The sequence below is a fragment of the Oratosquilla oratoria genome, chromosome 22 (assembly GCF_046742065.1).
Source record: "Oratosquilla oratoria isolate Oo_2021 chromosome 22, ASM4674206v1, whole genome shotgun sequence".
Classification (NCBI taxonomy): domain Eukaryota; kingdom Metazoa; phylum Arthropoda; class Malacostraca; order Stomatopoda; family Squillidae; genus Oratosquilla; species Oratosquilla oratoria.
This window is the reverse complement of record NC_134798.1, coordinates 47,467,280-47,490,710: the sequence shown is the minus strand read 5'-3', so window position 1 is coordinate 47,490,710 and position 23,431 is coordinate 47,467,280. Positions and strand designations below refer to the sequence as shown.

The window sequence follows — 23,431 nt, the reverse complement described above, 5'->3', positions numbered from 1 at the left end:
ATATATATTCATAGATATCGAATATATATGTGTGTGTGTATATGTATATATAAATATATATCTATATGTATATATATATATATTAAAAAAAATTATATATATATATATATATATATATATATATATATATATATATATATATATATATATATATATATATATATATATATATATATATATATATATATATATATATATATATATATATATATATATCAACAAACAAACAACACACATATATATTAGATGTATGCCTCACGAAATAAATGTTCCCACTTTTTAGTTTAGTACGGAACGTGTATTTTGCTCGTCACATGTTGGCAACACTGATACGGAGTATCACAAGGTCCACGAGTGTAAACATAAGAGAAATGGACCACAACAGCTTTACAACAATGACATGATGTTGAAGGAGATCACGTCAGAATGAAAACGAGTTCCTTAAAGCTGGTAAAATATGGAAACTGTGTCAAGATGGGTTATTAAAACAGAGTAGAACGAGTTTCTTTTAGTAGAAATACACCAGGAAAGTAATGATGTGCTTACAAATAAGTCAAGATGAAAATCGACGTTCGTGAAAACGAAGCTGTGACTTAGGATTTTCCTAATAGGAATATTTTCGCGCTATGACACTTAGATACTCGACCAGTTAGACAATTTCAAGTGAAAATGTTCTTGGCAAATCAGAGTTACATGTAAACAAAGTCGCCAAAATGAGTGCATTACATTCGAAGGCAATACTTGACCAGAGAACGTAGCCGAGGTGAAGTGTAAGTATATGATCATTCATTTGTCTAGTCTCTTTATTCTACTATAGTAACTTCAGGTCTATAAGTTGCATTCTACCTAAACTAGGCTGTAATCACATTAGTAACCCCGTAATGCTAGGATGCTTGTCATATTTTCACATTCAGATTCGAGTGCTAATGTTAAATGTTACTGTACTACAAAAATGAAAAGTTTTCAATTACTGAATCCTTTCTTACACTATGAACACTAATTCAGTTCGATTAGAAACTTAACTTTTAACCTATACAAGACTATCTCAGCTGAATTAAATAACTTGGAAGCAGCCATAACAAGGCATTGCCATTGGTATAACTAAGTAGTGAATTGGTTAACATTTTTTTAAACAGTTCCAACACTACATAGCCATAGGAAAACTTCCCTTTACTTAGTAAAATTTAACCCTTTTTCCACTATGAACACCAGTTAAGTTTGATTAGAAACTGAACTTTTAACCTATACAATGCTATCCCACAGGTGAGTTAAATAATTTGGAAGCAGCCATAACAAGGCATTGGTAGTAGTGAATTGGTTGATAAAATTTTTGAAACATTTAGTTCCAACACTACATAAGGAAACTTCCCCTTACCTAGTAAAATTGCCCAGCGATAGTCAGAACACAAGTCATCATTAGCAGGGAAGGTTGATATTCAGAAAATATTCTGGAGCTTGAATAGCAAAGAATGAAGAAAATTACAATGGAAATGAAAATAATGGGTGGCCCCTCCTGTAGGAATGCTGGTCATTTTGAGCGAGTTGTGTTTTGAGTGGGGCCAGTTCAAGTGGGCATTAGTTACAAAATCCCCATGAACTGTGCTGTCAGTACTGTTTTTGGGTTGTGGAGTAGGTAAAGCAGTGTTGATGTAGGGATTATAATAGAATATAAGTGGAATTAGGCTTTAAGTTGGTGTGTTCAGTAACATAAATAAATGAACCTAATTGCTTGCTCAAAATGATAACTGCTTGAATTGACACTTGCTTGAGCTGATGCCCACTTGAAATAGTGCTCACTCAAATCAATCAACTCTCTCCTATAGTAATGTTGGATGGCTAGGTCCTTACAATTAAGGGGAGCCTTGAAATTCTGGGCCTTGTATTTGATGCTCACATGTTTTTTGGCCCTCGTATCAAAGACATGGCAGTGGGGGTCATTGAAAGGATGGGCCTGTTTGGGTCTATCATGGGCACTAGCTTTGGACAATAGAAATAAACTAATATCTATTTGCAAGCAATTTACGAGAACTACCCTTGCCTGCATCTCCACAGCATGGTTTCCATCAATCAGGAAAATGTACACAAGCAATTTACAGACTTAACATAATAGAGCAATGAGAGTGGTAACAGGATACACTAAAGCCACCCCAATTGGAGTTCTGCATGCAGAAGCCAAAAATCTTCCCCATGGAACACCACATGAAAATAATGAGCACAATTCTGTGCCAGGGCCATGGGTACTACAAGCACTTCAAAAACCTACACCAGCAGGATGTTGCTCAAACATCAATAACAACCTACCAGCTGTACCACGGTGATAAGAACCACACCGACATGCTTGTGCTCTAACCACCATCCAGTATTAAGACTGTACCAACACAGAATATGCCTGGCCACAGAGCAGTTGCTACAATAAAATCTGAATAGCTAGTCTCTATCTCTCTCTTTATCTCTCTCTCTCTCTCTCTCTCTCTCTCTCTCTCTCTCTCTCTCTTTTCATATATTTGCTATATTATATTGATAGTTAACAGATATTGATAAATAATATTTTAGTGTGATTGTAGGTAAGTTGTATCATAACAGTGTGTTGTGCAAACTTAGGAATGGGTAGATATTCAAGTATATATCCCATTGTTTATAATTTTTTTTATAAACATTCAGTGTTTTCCATATAATGAGACCTTTAGTGAGGTTAATTATACAAATGTGCTCATTTGCAAAGCAAGTGCTCACTTGGAAATGCAATTAATATTCATTATTGTTGGCAAAAGGAGTAAAGTTTAATTTCTTTGTATTTCAGATTGGATGTCATGGACCGAGGGATGAATTCACACATATTTACAAGGAATTGCTCCAGTCAAACAAACACTCAAAATATGGATTGTTCTGTATGATTTCATTTGAAAGGGAAACAATATGGCTGATCCTGGTTTACTTCAGTTATCAGATCAGTCATGCAGCATCTCCCCAGTGGATGAAGGTCATGGACATCCAGCATATGTGGCAGCTCTGGCATGTAGCACTCCTGCTGTTGATCAAGTGCATGGGCAACCAGATTTTGAAGTAGCAGCCTGTAACAGTACAGGAAAGCTACAAATTCAAACAGAAGATCATGACCCACTCAGGCCTTTTGTGACAGGAAATTGTCAAGAGGAGTCCTATGTTTCAACTATTGATTCACACCCAAATATGGACTTGACTGAAAAGCATTTGAAAGCCACAGACTCAATCATGTTACACAATGATGTATTACAAGGTGAGATTCTGGGACCGGTCCATGAAGAACACCTGTCCACAATTACTCCTGAATCAGAATTGAATGTTGATTCATGTAAAGATGGTTTTGTTGAAATGAGCATTGATTTTTGTGGTGATAGTGGCACACCCATGAGGGAGACTGTATCTAGTTCAGTTGAAGAAACAATAAGTGCATTAGGACTGGATGGAAGTTCAACACCTTTCCTACTAGAGGATGGAATGGTTCTGCAGCTAGGGAGCTCTGATAAAGATGTCCTTATTTTAAACTTTGGAGAAGACTCCCTCTTAGTTGATGATACTGCAGAAGATGGTGTTCCTCACAGTCATAACTTGGAAGATAGTTTTGTTGTAAGAAAACAAGGCCATGTAAGTGGAGGAAAAGATATTGATAAGCCACAGTGTGAAAATGACTTGGAAGAAATCCACTCAAACAGTGTCTCATTGACTGACTCGGAACAACCAAAACAAAATATTTTTGATGAAATTGAGCCTAGAGGGGATTTTGAAGTAGAGCATAATGAAGCCTCAGAGAAAGAAACTCAAGTTACTCATGTGAAAATATTGAGAAGATCAAAACCATGTCCCCCAATTCCATTTGAGAAATGTATTCAAGATGCTGAACAATACATTTGTGAACACTGCTCGTCTAGTTTCCAATCTATTGGGTGCTTAAGATACCATATGGTTACAATTCACAATTTCAAAAATATATCCTTGCATCCTGTAAGTACTCTATGATTTTATTTGCTTGAACATTTAAGAATAATGACATAACCTATAGATGTACAGATAAATAGTATCTTATTTCTAGTTAAGTTTTATAATAATTCATATACTGGAATAATCTTGATTTATATTGTATTATATGTCATAATTGTTTTTGATTTGTCATAACTATTTGTATATTCTAATGATATACTTTAACTCAGAAATACTTTATTTCAGTGTTTTCATTGTGGAAAAGAATTACTGAGTGAGAAGATGCTCCATCATCATTTGCACACAGAGCATAATGTGCGATGTCCACTTTTAGCATGTCAGGTGTGTGGCCTTGAGCTCAGCACAAGACTTGAGCTGAAAGCTCACTTCAGGAAGCACCCTGAAATACATGCATGTTCATCGTGTTACAAAAAGTTTGCTTCGCGTATTCTTCTTAATCAACATATACGTGAACATCTTTCCAAGTTGAAGCCCTTTATGTGTTTCCTGTGCGGTGCAACATTCAAGAACAAGATTGCACTTGAAGTTCATCAGCATCGACATAAACCTCAAATGTGCTCCGAAGAGGGATGTTGTGAATCATTTGAAGATGAAAGTTTCCTAATTCTTCATCTAGAAAATGAACATCATTTATCAAGCAAGCAAATGAAACATATTAATGAAGGAAAAGAGAATACTGAAAATCAGTTTGATTCCTTGCTCACCCTATATAATAAGTTCAATACACAAAGAATAGAGTCTATATTATGTTCTCAGAATAGAAAATACATGGATTTATTGAATTATGAGTGTTCTGATTGGTCAAACAAGTATGGTAAACCAGATGATAGTGACCTAGTTGTCAATGATGTGAGGTCAGTGTTAGATGACATTGTCTCCACTGTGGAAGCTCTTTGCAAAGGGAAGAAGGGAGGTGTAGAAGAAAGCCTAGAAGAAGCACTCCGAGGTCCACAGGTTCTTTATCGCTGTGGAATATGCAATATCTACTGTGCATCAGAAGAAGATTTAGTAAATCACAAATCAACCCACGACAAGGTGAGCTCCAAACTGATTGTTCTTAGGTACACAGCAGCTTTTCTCACCTCTAGGCCTGTCACTACTGTCACTGTCATTTTCTTCATCACTGCTGCTATTTTTATGTTCATTACCATTTTCATTAACACTGTTTTCACCAGCAAAATGACCATAGAGTTGTTTTGCCTTTTAGTGAATGAATTTGGAGTTGAGCTGTACATATTAGTAGGTTAAGTCTTCTATCTAAACGTATTAAGCTTTTCCTATTTTCATCAAGGCATCATCTCTCACATGCATAGTCATTTTTACTGATCCTGGTGTGGATAAAGCTGGAGCATCTTTAACCACTTCAGTATGAGTCAAATTCTTGCTCGCAGCATTGGCTGGCATATGTATGTTTCATCACACTACTTGCATTTTAAAATATAAAGTCACTTCTGTATTACTTGTTCTCTTTTACTTTGAGTAATAATAAACACAGAAAACTTGATCAAACCAGTTCACAGATTCCGGGTGTAACTTGTGTACAACTACAAAAAAATATGTATATAATCAAGACTGATGCCAGCATCCTTGTATACCCACTCTTGCCTCATGACGCTTACGTAGGCATCGTCATACCAAAATGGTTAATGACTTTTTCCTGTTGTTTTATGCCGCAAACACTTTATCTATTCATGCCATAAGCACTTATAGTTGTTGCAGAGCTCATTTCACTTTTAATTTTTATCAAAATTTTGTGCTTCACCTCTAACAAAAGCAATTTTTTTCCCTTTTAGCTGGCTTAACATCACTTGAACTTGATGTAGCACTTTGGAGTCATGATGATTAGTACATATACCATACGTATACTAAGGACTTTTTCCCCCTTACAAGGGAGGTAGCCAAATTTAAAGGCATAAATCCACTGCCACGCATTTCATCCCCACTTACTCCACTTCCATTCACCACCCCTCCCTCTTTTCTTTTCTTGGCTCCTGGATATTGGGTCATACCTGCATCTCACTGCCCTGGGGTGAGAAGCAATGCAGAAAGACACAGCATATCCACAGCAAGGCTTCTTCATTTAACTGGTGACTCCCTCCCCCCCACACACACACCTCTCTTTGTCCCCTCATGCAAAAAAAAAGATGGGAGAAATCCCTTTGGGCTGCCTCAAAATATTCACACATACTCCCTCACTTCCCTATCTCCTTCTCATTCCCTTCTATGCATCACGGCATCATCCATACACAACCATTCTCCACTCACCCCTATCTTCTGTCTTCTCCCTTCCTTCCACAACATACATTCCCCTCTTTCCCAATGCCCCTTTTACCCCATCCATCCATCTCATCCTTGGTTGCCCCCCTCATGTTCACTCCTTCCATCTCTGCCTTCCATACCTCTTTTACTAATCTTTCCTCACTCATTCTTTCCATGTGTCCAAACCATCCCAATACTCTTTCATCAACCCTATCTCCCTACTCCCTTTTCACCCCCACTCTACTCCTTACCTCCATGTTTCTCACTGTCCAACCTAGTAACCACTATCATACTTCTCAGGCATTTCATCTCAAACATAATTAAACTCTTCCTCTCTTATGTTCCATGTTTCTGTCCCATACAGTGCTGATGGTACAATCAGCCTTTCATACAATCTCCTCTTATCATCCATTCCCAGATTTCTATTGCTCATTACACTTTTTAATCTCCCAAGGCATTTACTTACTTCTCTCAATCTACATTCTACCTCCACTCCTCCCTTTTCCGCCACATTCTCCCCTAAGTATCAAAACCTATCCACTTACTCCAGTCTTTCTCCCTTAATACTCACTTCCAATTTGCTGCCGTTCTCTCCCCTTGTACATCTGAACACCTTACTTTCACCCACATTTATCTTCAACTTGCTTCTTTCACACACCTTCCCAAACTCTGTTACTAACTTCCATAATCCCTCCTCTGATCCTGCTATAAGTGTAGTGTCATCGGCAAACAACTAGCTGGAGATACACTCCTAATGGTCTTATTCTCATCTCAGTCTTTGGACTGGGCCTGTGAACATTCTTTATCAGCTGTCTGTATTTCCTCCACCTTTAAACACAAGGAGAACTGACAACTGGCAACTGCTCTCCTCCTGCTACTATCAGCTAGTGACAAACAGTACCACATTAATACAATGCAGACATTAATCCAGTTTTTTCCCAGAGAGATATGTGGGAGAGCCTGAGAACAACTGCCAGCTATTGTAGGATACAGGTTTTCAGTCAGTGAAACTCCAGGCAATTATTGAATTAATTTATATTGCTGTCTTCACAGATGCCTGATAATTTGTTTAAAATTTAACTTATTTTAATTGATTTCCCTGTATTCTTAGTAACATTATGTTAAATGTTTATTATTGTTGGTACTGATGATTTTTTTTATAATAACTACTTTTACAGACTTTAGAGTGTAAAGACTGTGGACGAATGTTTGCCAGTACCAAGCAGTTACGACGGCACCTTGTGTCACACACACAGCATAGCGCCCATCATACAAAAGCTGCAGTGGCTTCCAGAGGTACTGGTGAATTATAACTTGTGTATGGACAAGTTTCAGATCTGCAACATCAGAAAATAAGAAGATATTTAGAAATATGTAAACTAAAACTAGACACAGATGTCACAGTGACATTGGAAAAGAAAAAAAAAAAACTCCCATAAAGAAAACTCTGATAAGATTTTGAACATCCATCTGAAATGCAATGAAATTTTTGTTTCTGTATGTAGAATTTAGAGACATTCATGAACATTGCTGAATAATGTTTGAGTGGGGTAAGAGTTTAGTAATTAGGGAAGCTAATTTTTTATGAAAGGGAATTAATAAAAGGAAAGAAAATGGGAATATATTAGTATTATATGTTTATCTATCTATATATTAAGGGCTTTTTCACCCTTACCAGGGGGGTAGTCAAAGTCAAAAGGTATATACCCACTCCCACTCATTTCATCTCCACTCATTCCACCCCCATCCACCACTACCCCCATCCCCCACCCACTGTCTTCCTTGCATCACAGTATCATACATACACAGCCATTCACCACTCACCCCTATCTCCCACCTTCTCCCTTCCCTGCTCAACAGACATCACCCCCTCATGTTCACTCCATCCACCTCTGGCTTCTACACCTCTTTTACTCATTCTTTTCATGTATCCAAACCATCCCAATACTTTTTCATCAACCCTATATCCTGTCTCCTTTGCCACCCCCACTTTCCTCCTCACCTCTTTGTTTCTCACTTTGTCCAACCTTGTAACCCCTACCATACTTCTCAGACATTTCATCTCAAACTTGTTCCGACAGCATTGCATGGGGCAGAGACATGGAAATTAAGAGAGGCAGAGAGAAAAAGTTTAAATGTGTTTGAGATGAAATGTCTGAGAAGTATGATAGGTGTTACAAGAAATGAGAAATGAAGTAAGGAGGAGAGCGAGGGTGGCGAAAGAGGGGGGAGAAAATGTGTTTGTGAAATCAGAATTTTGTTTAATAAGAAAAAAAAAATAACTTTATACATTAGATATATGAATGATTTTGTTTTGTAGGGTGTAATAAGTTTTAAAGATAGATGAAAAATAGAAATAAAGATTGTTATCAATTTTTAGTAAAGAACTGTGGAGAATTAGGAACAAGATATATTTATACAGTCCATGGATATTAAATATAGGATTGCTGTGTAAATCAGTGTTTGCAGAACCAACAATAGATACATGCTTGTGGTGATCCTGTGAATTATCTCCACATTGCTTATTTTCAGATACCATTCAAACCCCTACCTCCATTTGGAGGCTCAGCCTCTGCATGTGAATTCCAATATCTCTCTCTCTATTAACTGACTATCTCTCCTCTACTTTCTCATATGAGGGCTTAGAGCCAACAGCTGATTTCCTCCTCTTCCACCTTTTACTAGCTGGCTGGTGACATAGAAGCAGCCCCATACTGATACAACACAAACTTGAGTCCAGTGTTTCTTTTTAGAAATTTATGGGAGGAACCAAGAATTACTGCTATTATGAGGTTGTGGGTTTACAGTCAGTGAAATACAAAAGAACGTTTTTCATTACTACCAGTGTTTGGGAATGTCACTATTGTGAATTATATGGCAGTAAACAAAGTGGCAGTCACAGAAAAATCATGAAAAGAAGACAGAATTTGCATGGCTTTGTGATGTCAACTCCACAGTCATTAATAATATTAAGACTATTTACAGTATGAGCAAGCAACATTGAAATAATCAAAGTATCTGTTTGACTGTATCAAAACATGTGGTTTGTTGTACTGCTCAATTCTTTGTAGCATAGCTTATTTCTAAAGATAAATAAATACTAACACCTTCTGGATTTGCACATCAGGTGGCAAACCTTGCTTGGATTATGGAAAGGGGAAGGCATCCTCCAAGGCAGGACGTGGGGGCTGCACTTCTGGACGCTTAAAATGTCAGCTTTGCAACAAACCTCTAAACAACAAAGCACAACATAATGAACACCTTGCCCAACTTGAGAAGGTTAAGGATATACCTTTCTATTAGTTCTTTGTTCATGAATAAGTATATTTGTAGTATTATTTTAGATTTTGAATTAGCTAAAGAGTTTCAAAGGTAATTTTGCTCTCTCCCATTTTTAGTCCAGTTACTGTACCTTTGATATCTGCAGTTTCACAGAACACTGAATATACAGTATTATCAAATGATTTTTGTTGATTTCTGAAAATAGAACACTTACAGTACACTGAATGCACTGTAGTATCAGGTATTTTCTGTTGAAGCCTGGTTAAATAGGATCATATGCAGTGTTTCATAAAATATACAAATTTTCAAACTTCAGTAGTTAGGAAAAGAACTCAGCAGCTTGTATACATGTTAGTGGTATATATTCTAAAGTGAATCTTTAAGGGTGATTGTTTAATGCAGTAAGTAATATACCGAGCATTCCTACACCTTTCCAGATCTCAGTAGAGGTAATGCTCATTTGTCTATATCAATAAGAATTGTGGATTACTCTAGAGTAATTGGTTCTAGAGAATTTAAACTTTCTTCATTTACAGGAACACCTACATCCAGAGGAAGCTCAAGAAAACTGGCAGTTTAAGTGTAACAAATGTGATAGAAAATTTGCATCTCAAAATAATTTAAACATGTGAGTTTATTGAATACATTCATTCATACTTTATTAATGATAGGTATTTGGGGTAAATGTTGGGGATGGGGGGATAGGGAGTAGTTATGCAGGAATGATATTTTTACACAGCCCGAAGAAATTTCTACCCATCTTCTCTTTCTGCATGAGAGGATGGAGAGTGGGGGTAACTGATTGAGTGAAGTGGCCTTGCTGTGTCTTGCTGCATTGCTTCTGACCCAGGGCAGTGGGCAGGATACAGGGATGACTTCTCATCCATGAGGAGCTAAGATAAGAGGGAAGAAAGGGTGGTGGATGGGAGTGGGTATATGCCTTTTGAACTAGCTACCTCCCTTGTAATTGAAAAAAAAATTGGCATATAAATAGAATTTACTTTGACCATTTCTTGAAGGAATAATATTTATATCATATCAAGAATTCTTGCAAGATTTTTCTTTTGTGTATTGAAGGGTCAAGTAAAGATTAACTAGATTCATTGGTCATAGTCATGTTGTAAGTACAAGCTATAAATGTGGCAAGAAATATTTGTTTAGAGTTGATTAAAGATGCACAAATTTGTCTTGTAAGAGCAGTGGAATGTTAGGTTAAAAGGAAAGCCTGTTGGCCAGTTTCTCTCAGTTTTCCATCTTGATGTTGGAAACAGCTGGGGATAATGTACAATGCTTGGAATTCTCCTTTTTGTAGATTTAGTCTATGTTTCTTGAAGAATCTTACTTTAAACACTTATTTTTCATATAGACATTTGAGCACACATGGTGATCCCAAGCCTGTATTACAATGTAACAAATGCACCAAGGATCTTGAGAAACCCATGAACACTGAAAGTCATCCTGCAAGTAATGGAAAAGAACACACTTGTAGTAAATGTGGCAAGAGATACAAGTCTGCAAGTAGTTTGGTGGTCCACCTCAAGAGCCATGATGAGGCACATCTCTCCAGGTAAGAAATTGCCAGATTGAGTTATTTATTGCTATTACTAATGTAAGGTTATTATTTTTGTATTGTCTTACATACACACAATACATACAGTACATTATAACATTTTATTCATGAGGGATTTATGTGAAAACTTGGGAGTTGTTGCCAGCCACCACAAGGCTGAAGATTTCAGCCTTTGTGGAAAGAGAAACTTGAAGAAGTAAAGTAAGGCAATTTTTGGTCTGATGCATAATAACATCTGGTGGGAGAAGAGAATATTGTTTTTACAATAAGAACTTGGGGTCTTAACCCCTTCCATACGGTGCCGCATACGTAGGCGGCATGAGGAGCAAGTGGATACGCGAGGCTGCCATATCGGCGTCTTGATTATATTTATTGTAGTTGCCCCTCCGTAATGACATACTCTCTAAACCAGTGGTTCCCAAACTTTTTTCTGTCATTTACCCCTGCACCCAGGTCAACTATCCAGATTTCCCCCTTCATGTGTAGCAGGGAAAGAGTAGTTGAAATACACTGTGACTATTTACTAATTTATTTTTCAAATGTACAAATATACTGATAAACAGGCATTCTCTCTCTCTCTCTCAGACATGAGAAAATCCATCAGAGATTTTTTTTAGTTAGTAGGTAGTTTAATTATTTCCCCCTGGTAGCTTCAAATTTCCCCCAGTTTGGGAACCACTGCTCTAAACTGTCTTCATCACATTTTCTATGGTTATCAATATTCACGGGTGAAAGAGAGAACAATCGATATAAGCGGTGACTATACTTTATGATGTGAGTATTATTAAGACACTCTCCCTCTGGGGTAAGTTTGGGCCAAACAAATTTGGCTGGTCGCCACAACCTCGCCCTTGGGTCCAGGTTCCCCACGTCTACCTCGCTGTGCCCTGTGGATGACTCTCTCCCTCTGGAGTAAGTTTGGGCCAAATCGGAGACGTGACGGTTTTTGTCCAAAACCCTTTGGTAATTTTGAGAGTCATGAGGGTCATTTTGGCCACTTGTCCCGATTGGGTCACCACCTCAGCTACAGGTCGAGGGCCACCAGGGCTCTTGCGGATCGCACTTAGATACTGCTGAGGCTAAAAGTACGGGCGCCAACAGGCGGAAATGAGAGGGGAAAATTACACAAACACAAACAAATTTGGGTGGCTGCCACAACCTCGCCCATGGGTCAAGGTTCCCCACGTCTACCTCGCTGTGCCCTGTGGACGACTCTCTCCCTCTGGAGTAAGTTTGGGCCAAATCGGAGACATGACGGTTTTTGTCCAAATCCCTTTGGTAATTTTGAGGGTCATTTTGGCCACTTGTCCCGATTGGGTCACCACCTCAGCTACAGGTCGAGGGCCACCAGGGCTCTTGCGGATCGCACTTAGATACTGCTGAGGCTAAAAGTACGGGCGCCACAGGCGGAAATGAGAGGGGAAAATGATACAAACACAAACAAATTTGGCTGGTCGCCACAACCTCGCCCTTGGGTCCAGGTTCCCCACGTCTACCTCGCTGTGCCCTGTGGACGACTCTCTCCCTCTGGAGTAAGTTTGGACCAAATCGGAGACATGACGGTTTTTGGCCAAATCCGTGGGTTCCCTTTGGTAATTTTGAGGGTCATTTTGGCCACTTGTCCCGATTGGGTCACCACCTCAGCTACAGGTCGAGGGCCACCAGGGCTCTTGCGGATCGCACTTAGATACTGCTGAGGCTAAAAGTACGGGCGCCAACAGGCGGAAATGAGAGGGGAAAATGATACAAACACAAACAAATTTGGCTGGTCGCCACAACCTCGCCCTTGGGTCCAGGTTCCCCACGTCTACCTCGCTGTGCCCTGTGGACGACTCTCTCCCTCTGGAGTAAGTTTGGACCAAATCGGAGACATGACGGTTTTTGGCCAAATCCGTGGGTAATTTTGAGGGTCATTTTGGCCACTTGTCCCGATTGGGTCACCACCTCAGCTACAGGTCGAGGGCCACCAGGGCTCTTGCGGATCGCACTTAGATACTGCTGAGGCTAAAAGTACGGGCGCCAACAGGCGGAAATGAGAGGGGAAAATTACACAAACACAAACAAATTTGGCTGGTCGCCACAACCTCGCCCTTGGGTCAAGGTTCCCCACGTCTACCTCGCTGTGCCCTGTGGACGACTCTCTCCCTCTGGAGTAAGTTTGGGCCAAATCGGAGACATGACGGTTTTTGGCCAAATCCGTGGGTGGTAATTTTGAGGGTCATTTTGGCCACTTGTCCCGATTGGGTCACCACCTCAGCTACAGGTCGAGGGCCACCAGGGCTCTTGCGGATCGCACTTAGATACTGCTGAGGCTAAAAGTACGGGCGCCACAGGCGGAAATGAGAGGGGAAAATGATACAAACACAAACAAATTTGGCTGGTCGCCACAACCTCTCCCTTGGGTCCAGGTTCCCCACGTCTACCTCGCTGTGCCCTGTGGACGACTCTCTCCCTCTGGAGTAAGTTTGGACCAAATCGGAGACATGACGGTTTTTGGCCAAATCCGTGGGTTACCCTTTGGTAATTTTGAGGGTCATTTTGGCCACTTGTCCCGATTGGGTCACCACCTCAGCTACAGGTTGAGGGCCACCAGGGCTCTTGCGGATCTCACTTACATACTGCTGAGGCTAAAAGTACGGGCGCCAACAGGCGGAAATGAGAGGGGAAAATGATACAAACACAAACAAATTTTGCTGGTCGCCACAACCTCGCCCTTGGGTCCAGGTTCCCCACGTCTACCTCGCTGTGCCCTGTGGATGACTCTCTCCCTCTGGAGTAAGTTTGGGCCAAATCGGAGACATGACGGTTTTTGTCCAAATCCGTGGTAATTTTGAGGGTCATTTTGGCCACTTGTTCCGATTGGGTCACCACCTCAGCTACAGGTCGAGGGCTACCAGGGCTCTTGCAGATCGCACTTACATACTGCTGAGGCTAAAAGTACGGGTGCCAACAGGCGGAAATGAGAGGGGAAAATTACACAAACACAAACAAATTTGGCTGGTCGCCACAACCTCGCCCTTGGGTCAAGGTTCCCCACGTCTACCTCGCTGTGCCCTGTGGACGACTCTCTCCCTCTGGTGGCCCTCGACCTGTAGCTGAGGTGGTTACCCCATCGGGACAAGTGGCCAAAATGATTTGGACAAAAACCGTCATGTCTCCGATTTGGCCCAAACCTACTCCAGAGGGAGAGAGTCGTCCACAGGGCACAGCGAGGTAGACGTGGGGAACCTTGACCCAAGGGTGAGGTTGTGGCGACCAGCCAAATTTGTTTGTGTTTGTGTAATTTTCCCCTCTCATTTCCGCCTGTTGGCGCCTGTACTTTTAGCATGAGCAGTATATAAATGCGATCCGCAAGAGCCCTGGTGGCCCTCGACCTGTAGCTGAGGTGGTGACCCAATCGGAAAAGTGGCCAAAATGACCCTCAAAATTACCAAAGGGCCAAAAACCGTCATGTCTCCGATTTGGCCCAAACATACTCCAGAGGGAGAGAGTGTCGTAATAATACTCGATCGTTTTCTCTTTCACCCGTGAATATTGATAACCATAGAAAATGTGATGAAGACAGTTTAGAGCAGTGGTTCCCAAACTGGGGGAAATAATTACACTACCTACTAAAAAAAATCTCTGATGGATTTTCTCATGTCTGAGAGAGAGAGAATGCCTGTTTATCAGTATATTTGTACATTTGAAAAATAAATTAGTAAATAGTCACAGTGTATTTCAACTGTTCTTTCCCTGCTACACATGAAGGGGGAAATCTGGATAGTTGACCTGGGTGCAGGGGGAAATGACAGAAAAAAAGTTTGGAAACCACTGGTTTAGAGAGAATGTCATTACGCAGGGGCAACTACAATAAATATAATCAAGACGCCGATATGGCAGCCTCGCGTATCCACTTGCTCCTCATGCCGCCTACGTATGCGGCACCGTATGGAAGGGGTTAATGGCCACTTGGTTTTTTGACCACCCAGCTTTGGGGAATGTCATGTGGTTTATACATGGGCTGTCATTTTTGTCTGGTGGTGTAGGAATCTTAACCAAGGTGTACTCCAGGAGACTGCGCTGATATCAGATGTAGTACCAAGTTGCATTTCATATTGGTCCCATTAGCTGGCATAGTAGGTGTTTTCTGTAGTCACTGGTATTCTCTTTAGTCTTATTTGAATCAAAGGAATATTAGAAGTGTATTTATTGGTTTAACTTGTAGACCTCTGAAGTTGGGACTTACCTTGCTTCTGTCTGCCAAACAAAAATCTATAGGAAGGCAATTTATTGAAGAGATGTGAAAACCTAATGACAGGGTTTTTAGATGGTACTGTACTTCTGATTTATGAAATATGTACAAGACAGACGTACATAACCATTGTTTGAGAGTAGGGAAATTTACTTAACCATATTTAACCATATGTATAAAATACTATACGTGAACACTTTCACAGGGCATATCTATATACTAAGGGCTTTTTTCTCCATATAAGGAAGATAATCAAGTCAAAAGGCATGTACCCCACTCCCACCCATTCCAATCCTATCCACCTCCCTCTTATCTTAGCTCCTGGTGGATGACGGGTCATCCTTGTATCCTGCCCACTTCCCTGGGTCAGAAGCAATGCAGTATGACACAGTACATCCACAGCAAGGTCATTTCACTTAATCAGTGACCTTCCCCCCCTCTCTCCATCCCCTCATATGGAAAATAAAGGTGGGGAGACATGTCTTCAGGCTGTATCAAAATATCATTTACACATAACCACTCCCTACCCCCCATCCCCTGCCACCTCCCTTGCATCACAGTGTCTTTATACACACTCAATCCCCACTCACCCCTATCTCTTGCCCTCTTCCTTTCTTGCTCAACAGATATTCACCCTCTTGCTCAAAACACCATTCACCCCATCCATCCACCTCATCCTTGGTTGTCACCTCCAGTTCACTCCATCCACCTCCTTCCACACCTCTTTTACTAATCTTTCTTAGCTCATTCTTTCCATGTGTCAAAACCATCCTGATACTCTTTCATTAGCCCTATCTGCCATCTCCTTTTCCACCTGAGCTCTCCTCCTCACTTCCTCATTTCTTACTTTTATCTAACCTTGTAACCCCTACCATACATCTCAGACATACCTCTCAAACACATTTAAACTTTTACTCTGTGCTTCTCTTAAATTCCAAGTCTCCTTATACATTGTCATTGGCACAATCTATTCCCAAATGGGTTTACTTTTGTCAATCTACAGTCTACCTCCACCTCCTCACTTTTGTGCCACATGTGGCCCAAGTACCTAAAACTATCCACAGCATCCAGTCTCTCTCCTATAAGACTTGCTTCCAGATCCCTGCCATCCTCTCCCCTTGTACATCTCATCATCTTACTGTTACCCACATTTACCTTCAACTTTCTCCTATTGCATACCTTCCCAAACTCTATCACTGCATGAATCCCCCTTCTGACCCTGCCACAAGCACAATATTGATTGGCTTGCCTCCAACTTATCTCCATTTTCTTTAACCATTTTCAGCCCTTTGTTCATTGCCCTTGCATTTACCTCCCACACCACCCCATTCATGTAAACATTGAACAGCTATGGCAACATCCCTGACACAGCCCCACCATTATCTCAAACCACTCGCTCTCTCCATTTCCAGTTCTAACACAGGCTCTACTACTCTTGTAAAAATTCTTGACTGGACATATACCTTTTAGAAAAAGAATTTCAGTTACACATACATATGTATACATCTTGTAAGCCATGATTTGTCTCATTATTGGCTTATACTTAAAAAAAGTGTAATGTTTATAAGATGTTATTATAGTAAAGTTTTGTATTCATTGATAAATGTAGTGGAATTTTTCATCAGGTTTGGATGTACTGAGTGCAGCCTTAAGTTCCCATACAAGAGTATGTTGGAGATACATAGACGTAGACACACAGGTGAACGCCCATATCCATGCCCCAAGTGTGGCAAGAAATTTAAGAGAATGCAAGTAAGACTTTTTTTCCTGAAGGCTTTTTCTTTTCTTGTCTTGTGAATACTAAATCTGTTTATGTGTGTATTTATCTGGTTGTTTTACCTCATATATTAACTGCCATAAATGTATGTTATCAGCGTATACTATTTCTTCTAAGTTGTCTCACAAATTTACACATCTGTTTGGAAAACTATCAACATGTTCTAGACAATCTGCAACCTTTTTGTTCAATGTTTTGTACCTCCTTTAACAGTACATTAGAATTGGAACAATACAAAGAAGATTAGCATGGGCCCTGTACAAGGATGAGATGCAAAATCATGACATATTCCACATTTTTGGGTGGTTGCTGGCTGAGTGGGCTAGGGTGTTGATGCTTGCAGTGGAGGTAAAAATGGCAGTGGTTTGAATGCTGCCACTGGCAAGCTGGACCAAAGGCATGGTTTATTAAATTCCACTCTACTAAGTCCTCTATAAGGGGCCCTGTCCTAGCCTTCCAATAGGGGTAGTTTGCAAAATTAAACCAAATCATACTAATAGATCCTTTTCATCAGTTTTTTATTTTATTTATTTATTTAATTTTTTTCAACCTCCTTATCTGTTCTGAAGATATCAACCTTATCACCTGTCTCTTTGTTTTTCCAATTTGGGTAGTTGCTGTTATTCCAGTATCTCCTTGTATGTCTTATCAGCTGGGCTGGGGGTCATTTTGGTGGCTACACTATATATTCTCTAAATTTTTCTTTTATTATCCTTTTCATGTGGTTACTAGATCACTGATGCTTATTCCAGTATTTGTGGATCAGATTTTCTTCCTATCATGTCCATAGGATGCATGAAAACCATCCCAGTAGAACACCTGCACATAGACACCAAGTTTCTCCCCATAGAACATCACATGAAAATAATAGGTACACAGTTCTATACAAGACCTCTCAAATGTACTCACATATCTCATTATGTCACACAGGCACAGCAAAAAAACTACACCAACAGGATACTACTCAAACATCTACAACAATCACATACCTTCATACATACATACATATACCAAGGATTTTTCCCCCTTACAAGGGAGGTAGCCAAAAAGAAAAAGGCATAAAACCATTCCCACCTATTCCATCCCTAAATACATTCCACTCCCCTCCACCCTCCCTCTTATCTTAGCACCTCCTGGATGACAGGTCATCCCTGCACCTTGTCCAGGAGCAGGGATGACCCATCATCCAGGAGGTCACCTTGTAAGGGGGAAAAAGCCTTGGTATATGTATGTATGTATGTATGAAAGTATGAGATTGTTGTAGATGTCTGAGTAGTATCCTGTTGGAGTAGTTTTTTTGCATACCTTCACCATACCTTCTCATACCTTCACCATACAAAAACACATTCACACTCAGGTCACAAAACAAGCACTCCAAGACCAACCACTGAACTCCACAGTTCATCAAACCTCTCCAGATATAAGCTGCACATAATATTCCCTCCCTAGAAAAACAAGAACAACATTGCCATGGCTGCATTCAGGTTACTATCTATTCTATACATAGAGAGCTTTTTTTCCCCTTATAAGGGAGGTAGTCAAGTCATTGTATGCCTTTCTTTTCATTAGATTCCATTTTCTACTTAGAAAATTCTTCCTAGTTGGAAGCACTGTCAGTAGGAATTCTCCCATTCCCAGAATGGAGAACGTGTTTGGAAAAAGGGGCTGTAATTTTTGGGCAACTGATAGATTTACAGCTGTTAAGAAATTGACCCAAAGAGTAGTTTCCTGAATCTTTCAAAATCTGGAGAACAGTTTCTGACATTAGATCTACCAAAGTGGATGAAGTGAACTTGAAGGAAAAACAAAGAATTGGATAATTGGATGGGTTATGAGGCAACAACATTTGAGGCAGTAGTTTTTATTAAAATTTACTTGACAACAGCAGATAATACTTGACCAGTAGATAGCACTTGGCATGTAGGGGTTAAAGAGAAATGTCATAGTTTTGATGGAAATATTTTATAATAATTTTTTTGTTTCAGCAATGCCGAACTCATGAGAAGACTATGCATGGCAATGTTCATAAACTAGTTTGTTTAATTTGTGGGAAATCCTTTCTGAACAAATGTGGCCTCACTAGGCATCGTCTTATGGTTCATGAGCAGCTGAAGCGTTGGGTAATGACCACATGAACTATAGTTCTTTGAATTAAAATTTTTCTAGTTTGTAGTCTTCCTATAAACACAAATTACTCTCAGTGTATACTGTTACTCTGTTATATCATAGCAAAGAAATGCATTTCATGATAATTGTTGTTTATATGGAGTTCATGTCTATAGATAGTTGATAATGTTTTAATTTATGTGGAAGTTCTTTATTTTCAAATACAATTCTTGTGTTTTAGCTCAAGTATATAATAATACAACTCTGACAAAGAATTCAGTGATGCATGCCCTTAATTTTATTATTATTATTATTTTATTTTATCTTTTCTTGCACAGGTATGTGGTGTCTGTGCACAAAGCTATGCTTACTCGGAAGATTTAAGAAGTCATCTTAACAACAAGCATGACTTCAGTTTGTCACGCATGGAGGGCAGCAACAAGAAGTCCATGCATGAGGTATGTCTTAATCTTTCATTTCCTTTTTTTTAATAACTGGAAATTTATGTTTATTTAAATATGTAGAACATGAATTGTATTTGATTTTTTTTGTAATTGGTCTTCATTTCTTTTTTGTAATCTATTAGGTCAATGTTATACCAGAGACACCTCCAGAAGATGTTCCAGAAAATGTTGTTGCTCTTATAGAAAAAGTATGTGCAGAAGAAAGACAAAAACTAGAAAGATATAAGAACAGTGTTATGATGGGAGACTTAACTACTGGGCAACCTGAACTTGTTGGACAACTAAAACAGGCTCCTGATAACTCAGTTGCTCTCAAGGATTCAGCACCCAGTTGCATCACAGTTCCTTCTGGTCACATAATCTTAGCTCCTAAGCCTGTAGTACAAACTCAGTTGTTACCAAATCTACCAATCGGAACTAAAGTGATGATCAGTCAGAAGAACCCTCAGGAGGGAGGTGAGTTTGCTACTGTTACTCAAGTGATCACTGCACAGGAAGATGGACAGCATCAAAGTCAAAGCATCATGGCAACTCCTTGTGCCGTGTGTGAGGTACTTGTGCTTGGAGAAAGCAGACAACAGTGTGGAATATGTGGGATTGTTGTATGTTCACCTCTTCACCTGGAACAGCACACAGCCACATCCCATCCCCTTATGTTCCAGTGCAGCATTTGTGGCCTTCACTATCAGAACCAAGAGGCATGTACTGCACACATTGCCTCAGCTCATCCCTCACAGCTGATGGCCATGCAGGGCATGGTTCTTCTTTCTTTGCCCTTTGCTCCTCCTGCCGTGTCTGATATGGGGAATGTTGGCTCAGGTGTCTCGAATGTTTCTGTAGCAAGTGATCCTAGTGTATTGGCTGCTGGATTTGGATCATTGCCCCCTTCTGGTTTACAATCACAAACAGAGGTTTCTGCTGGTTTTGTTCAACCACATCCTGTCATGCAAATGAGTCAGCCTGAAGGGGCTGCAGCCTTAACACTTGTGCCTTCAAGCACCTCAGTTGATTTACAGCATCCACAGGTCCTTAATGTCTCAGCACCGCCCATTGTACCTGCTCAAACCATAAACCTAGTGAAAAATCCTGTTACTCCATATGTCTCCTCACCAGTAAAAGTGCCCAACCAGACTGTTGTTGACCAGAATGGAAAACCAGTAACATATATGCTTGATTGTACTGGAGTGAATGAAGGACTAGATAAAGAAAATGAACAGTCCATGTTATCTGATGTTGGAGTGTTGATGCAGTACTCCAATAAGACTGATATCCAACAAGTGTCTACTGTCCAGGAAATGTCAACCCTACAACCCAAGGTACAACAGGTCCTGCCCCAAACTTTAATTCCTCAGCAGACCATGCTAACTCTAATGCCTTCAGCAGATATGACAACAAATGTTCCTCAGCAGCAAATGGTTGCAGTCCATCCAACTGTCTTGACATCAACAGACATGTTACAGACAGCTCCAACTACTTCCTTCCCCATGGTAACTCAACAAGATGTCAGCACTCTTACCCTGAGCCAAAGTCCAGTACTTGAAGCAGGCCAAGTCATGATGGAAGGTGAACCACCACCAAATGTACTTACAGATGTAAGTTTGTTTATTCACTCAAACTGTTTATGATTATTAGGGGCTAAAATAAAATGGAAATAATTGATGGATGGGAGTGGGATGGGTGGGTGTGGGTGCATGCCTTGGCTGGTTACCTCCCTTACAAGGGGGAAGAAACCTGTTGGTGTGTGGTAAGTAGACAGAATTATTTTGATTAGGACCAATGATGGTAGTGCTGCAATGTGAATCTTGGAGTCAGCTTTTTGCTGTCCATCTTCAAAACTCATCAACACTTGCCTCCATTTGGAGGTGCAGCCCAAGTAGATGACACTAGATCTCCATGGAGACTGGGTCCAAGATATCTCTCCACTATATGGAGTATTGATTGTATAACTTTTATGCAGACACTATTTTAGGGACTCCAGTGAAATTCCTATGGATCAGTGTCATGCAGGCTTCTTTCATAATGGAGACAAATCTCCACTCACAAAAGAATGCTGACCATTTTTTTTTTACCAGTGCTATCTCCCCATTCTGCTTCTCTATCTCTTATGTATCACCTCCATAACTACCCCTTCACTGCACTGTTATTGCCAACAAGATATCACTAGTTCTTTTCACATATGAACAACTGACAACTAGCAACTGCTTTCCTACTACTACTATAAGCCAGTGACATAGTCCCACAGTAATACAACATAGAGAGTAGTCCAAGATTTCTTGCCAGAAAGAGCCAGAGGACCAACTGTTGTGAGGATGTGGGCTTTAAGTTAGTGAAACTTGAGGTACATTCATAATACATATATCAACAGGCCCGTTTCCCCTTATAAGGGGGTGGCCAAAACAAACGTACAACTACCGTACACCTGTCCAAAAACTCATTCATTGTTCTTCCTATTATAGCTCCTCGTGGGTGAATGGTCATTTTTGTTTCTCACCACACTGGAGAGATGGGAGAGGACAAGAAATATGTGTGAGTGAAGAGTGGTTTTGAATGAATGGTGAATTAATGTGGCCTGAAGGGATTTCTTCTTTTCTGCTCTGTAGATTTTTGAGTGCATAAGAGGGGAGGGTCACCATGTAATGAAGCTGTAGGAGTAAACCAGCTTTGGTTGTGGTGGTGTTTGTTGCCTTGAGTTTCACAAAGTGGAGAACTCACAGCACCACATTGGCTGACAATGGTCCTCAGACTTTCCAATTCTCAGATTTCTTTATGCGATATTGTGGAAGAAATATAGTTGAAGTTTATAAAGGGAGATCATAGGCTTGGTCCATAGACTATCAACCCCCTAGGGTTTCACCTGTAGATGAATTAGATGGGGTTCATGAGCTTTGAAAATGGGCAGCAGATATTATTCTCTATGCCATCCATCTTTCAGGACCACCAGTAGTAGTTACCCATCATTGGTCCTAGGGAGAACTATTAATGTATGAAAAACGACAGGTATTGGTTTTATTTTTGTTTTATATTTTTCATATCAATATGTGTTGTGCATGTTTGTATATTATGTATGCTCCATGAGGAACTAGGATAAGAGGGAAACAAGGGTAGTGGATGAGAGTGGAATGGGTGGAAGTGGGTTAATGTCTTGATTTATGTACCTCCCTTACAAGGAGAAAGAAGCCTTTGGCATATAGATTTTTTTTTTTTTCTTTTCTTTTCTTTTTTCATAATATGCTGGAATGTAAGTTTGTAGTATCAGCTGTTATAGGTACTATGGTACAGTTTTCTATTATCCAAATCATGTTAACTATTCTTATATATTTTGTAGATATAAATTTTGCTTATGTTTTGTAAGGAACCAAGAGTAAGATAACTTGGTATTGAATTGAATTTTAGACTTGATCACATTTGTAATATTAATTTTAGAATGTTTACAAGGTTCTTTTTTAGTTATTACAAGTATATATTTAGTCATCTTAATTTCTTATATTCAGGTTCAGCAGAGAAGTCTGCAGAACAGTGATAGTTTAAACTCTGGGATTACCATAGCAGCAGTTGCAGCATCAGAAAAGCAGAAGTTAGGGGAAGAAGATTGTCCAAAAGTTTTATCTGAAAAAGTAGACCCATCCATTAAAGTAAGTTGTGTATTCCTATCTACCAGGTCCATTTCCACCCCCACTCTCCAACTCACCACACCTCATTTCTCACTCTTCATCTTCATAACCCCCATCATACTTCTAAAATACATTTAAATTTCTCTTTTC

The 23,431-nt window shown here is 39.8% G+C and overlaps 1 protein-coding gene and 1 non-coding gene across 3 annotated transcripts in view; both read left to right on the top strand.

Annotated features, from left to right (window-relative positions):
• The first annotated feature begins 303 nt into the window (after positions 1-303).
• LOC143037529 (uncharacterized) overlaps positions 304-23,431 on the top strand; it is a 36,917-nt gene continuing 13,789 nt past the window's right edge. Inside the window, exons 1-12 of one of the 2 annotated variants that reach the window (XM_076205909.1) lie at positions 304-770; positions 2,801-3,981; positions 4,204-5,013; positions 7,416-7,533; positions 9,365-9,516; positions 10,056-10,147; positions 10,886-11,086; positions 16,949-17,075; positions 19,086-19,220; positions 19,545-19,664; positions 19,793-21,262; positions 23,162-23,302. In XM_076205909.1, coding sequence (XP_076062024.1) covers positions 2,917-3,981; positions 4,204-5,013; positions 7,416-7,533; positions 9,365-9,516; positions 10,056-10,147; positions 10,886-11,086; positions 16,949-17,075; positions 19,086-19,220; positions 19,545-19,664; positions 19,793-21,262; positions 23,162-23,302 — 4,431 coding nt within the window. In that variant the 5' untranslated portion in view covers positions 304-770; positions 2,801-2,916. The remainder of the gene's footprint in view (positions 771-2,800; positions 3,982-4,203; positions 5,014-7,415; positions 7,534-9,364; positions 9,517-10,055; positions 10,148-10,885; positions 11,087-16,948; positions 17,076-19,085; positions 19,221-19,544; positions 19,665-19,792; positions 21,263-23,161; positions 23,303-23,431) is intronic. The other variant, XM_076205908.1, reaches the window with a different exon arrangement.
• On the top strand, positions 17,297-17,400 carry LOC143037636 (U6 spliceosomal RNA). Its single transcript, XR_012967497.1, has one exon. It is a non-coding gene; the product is annotated as a U6 spliceosomal RNA (small nuclear RNA).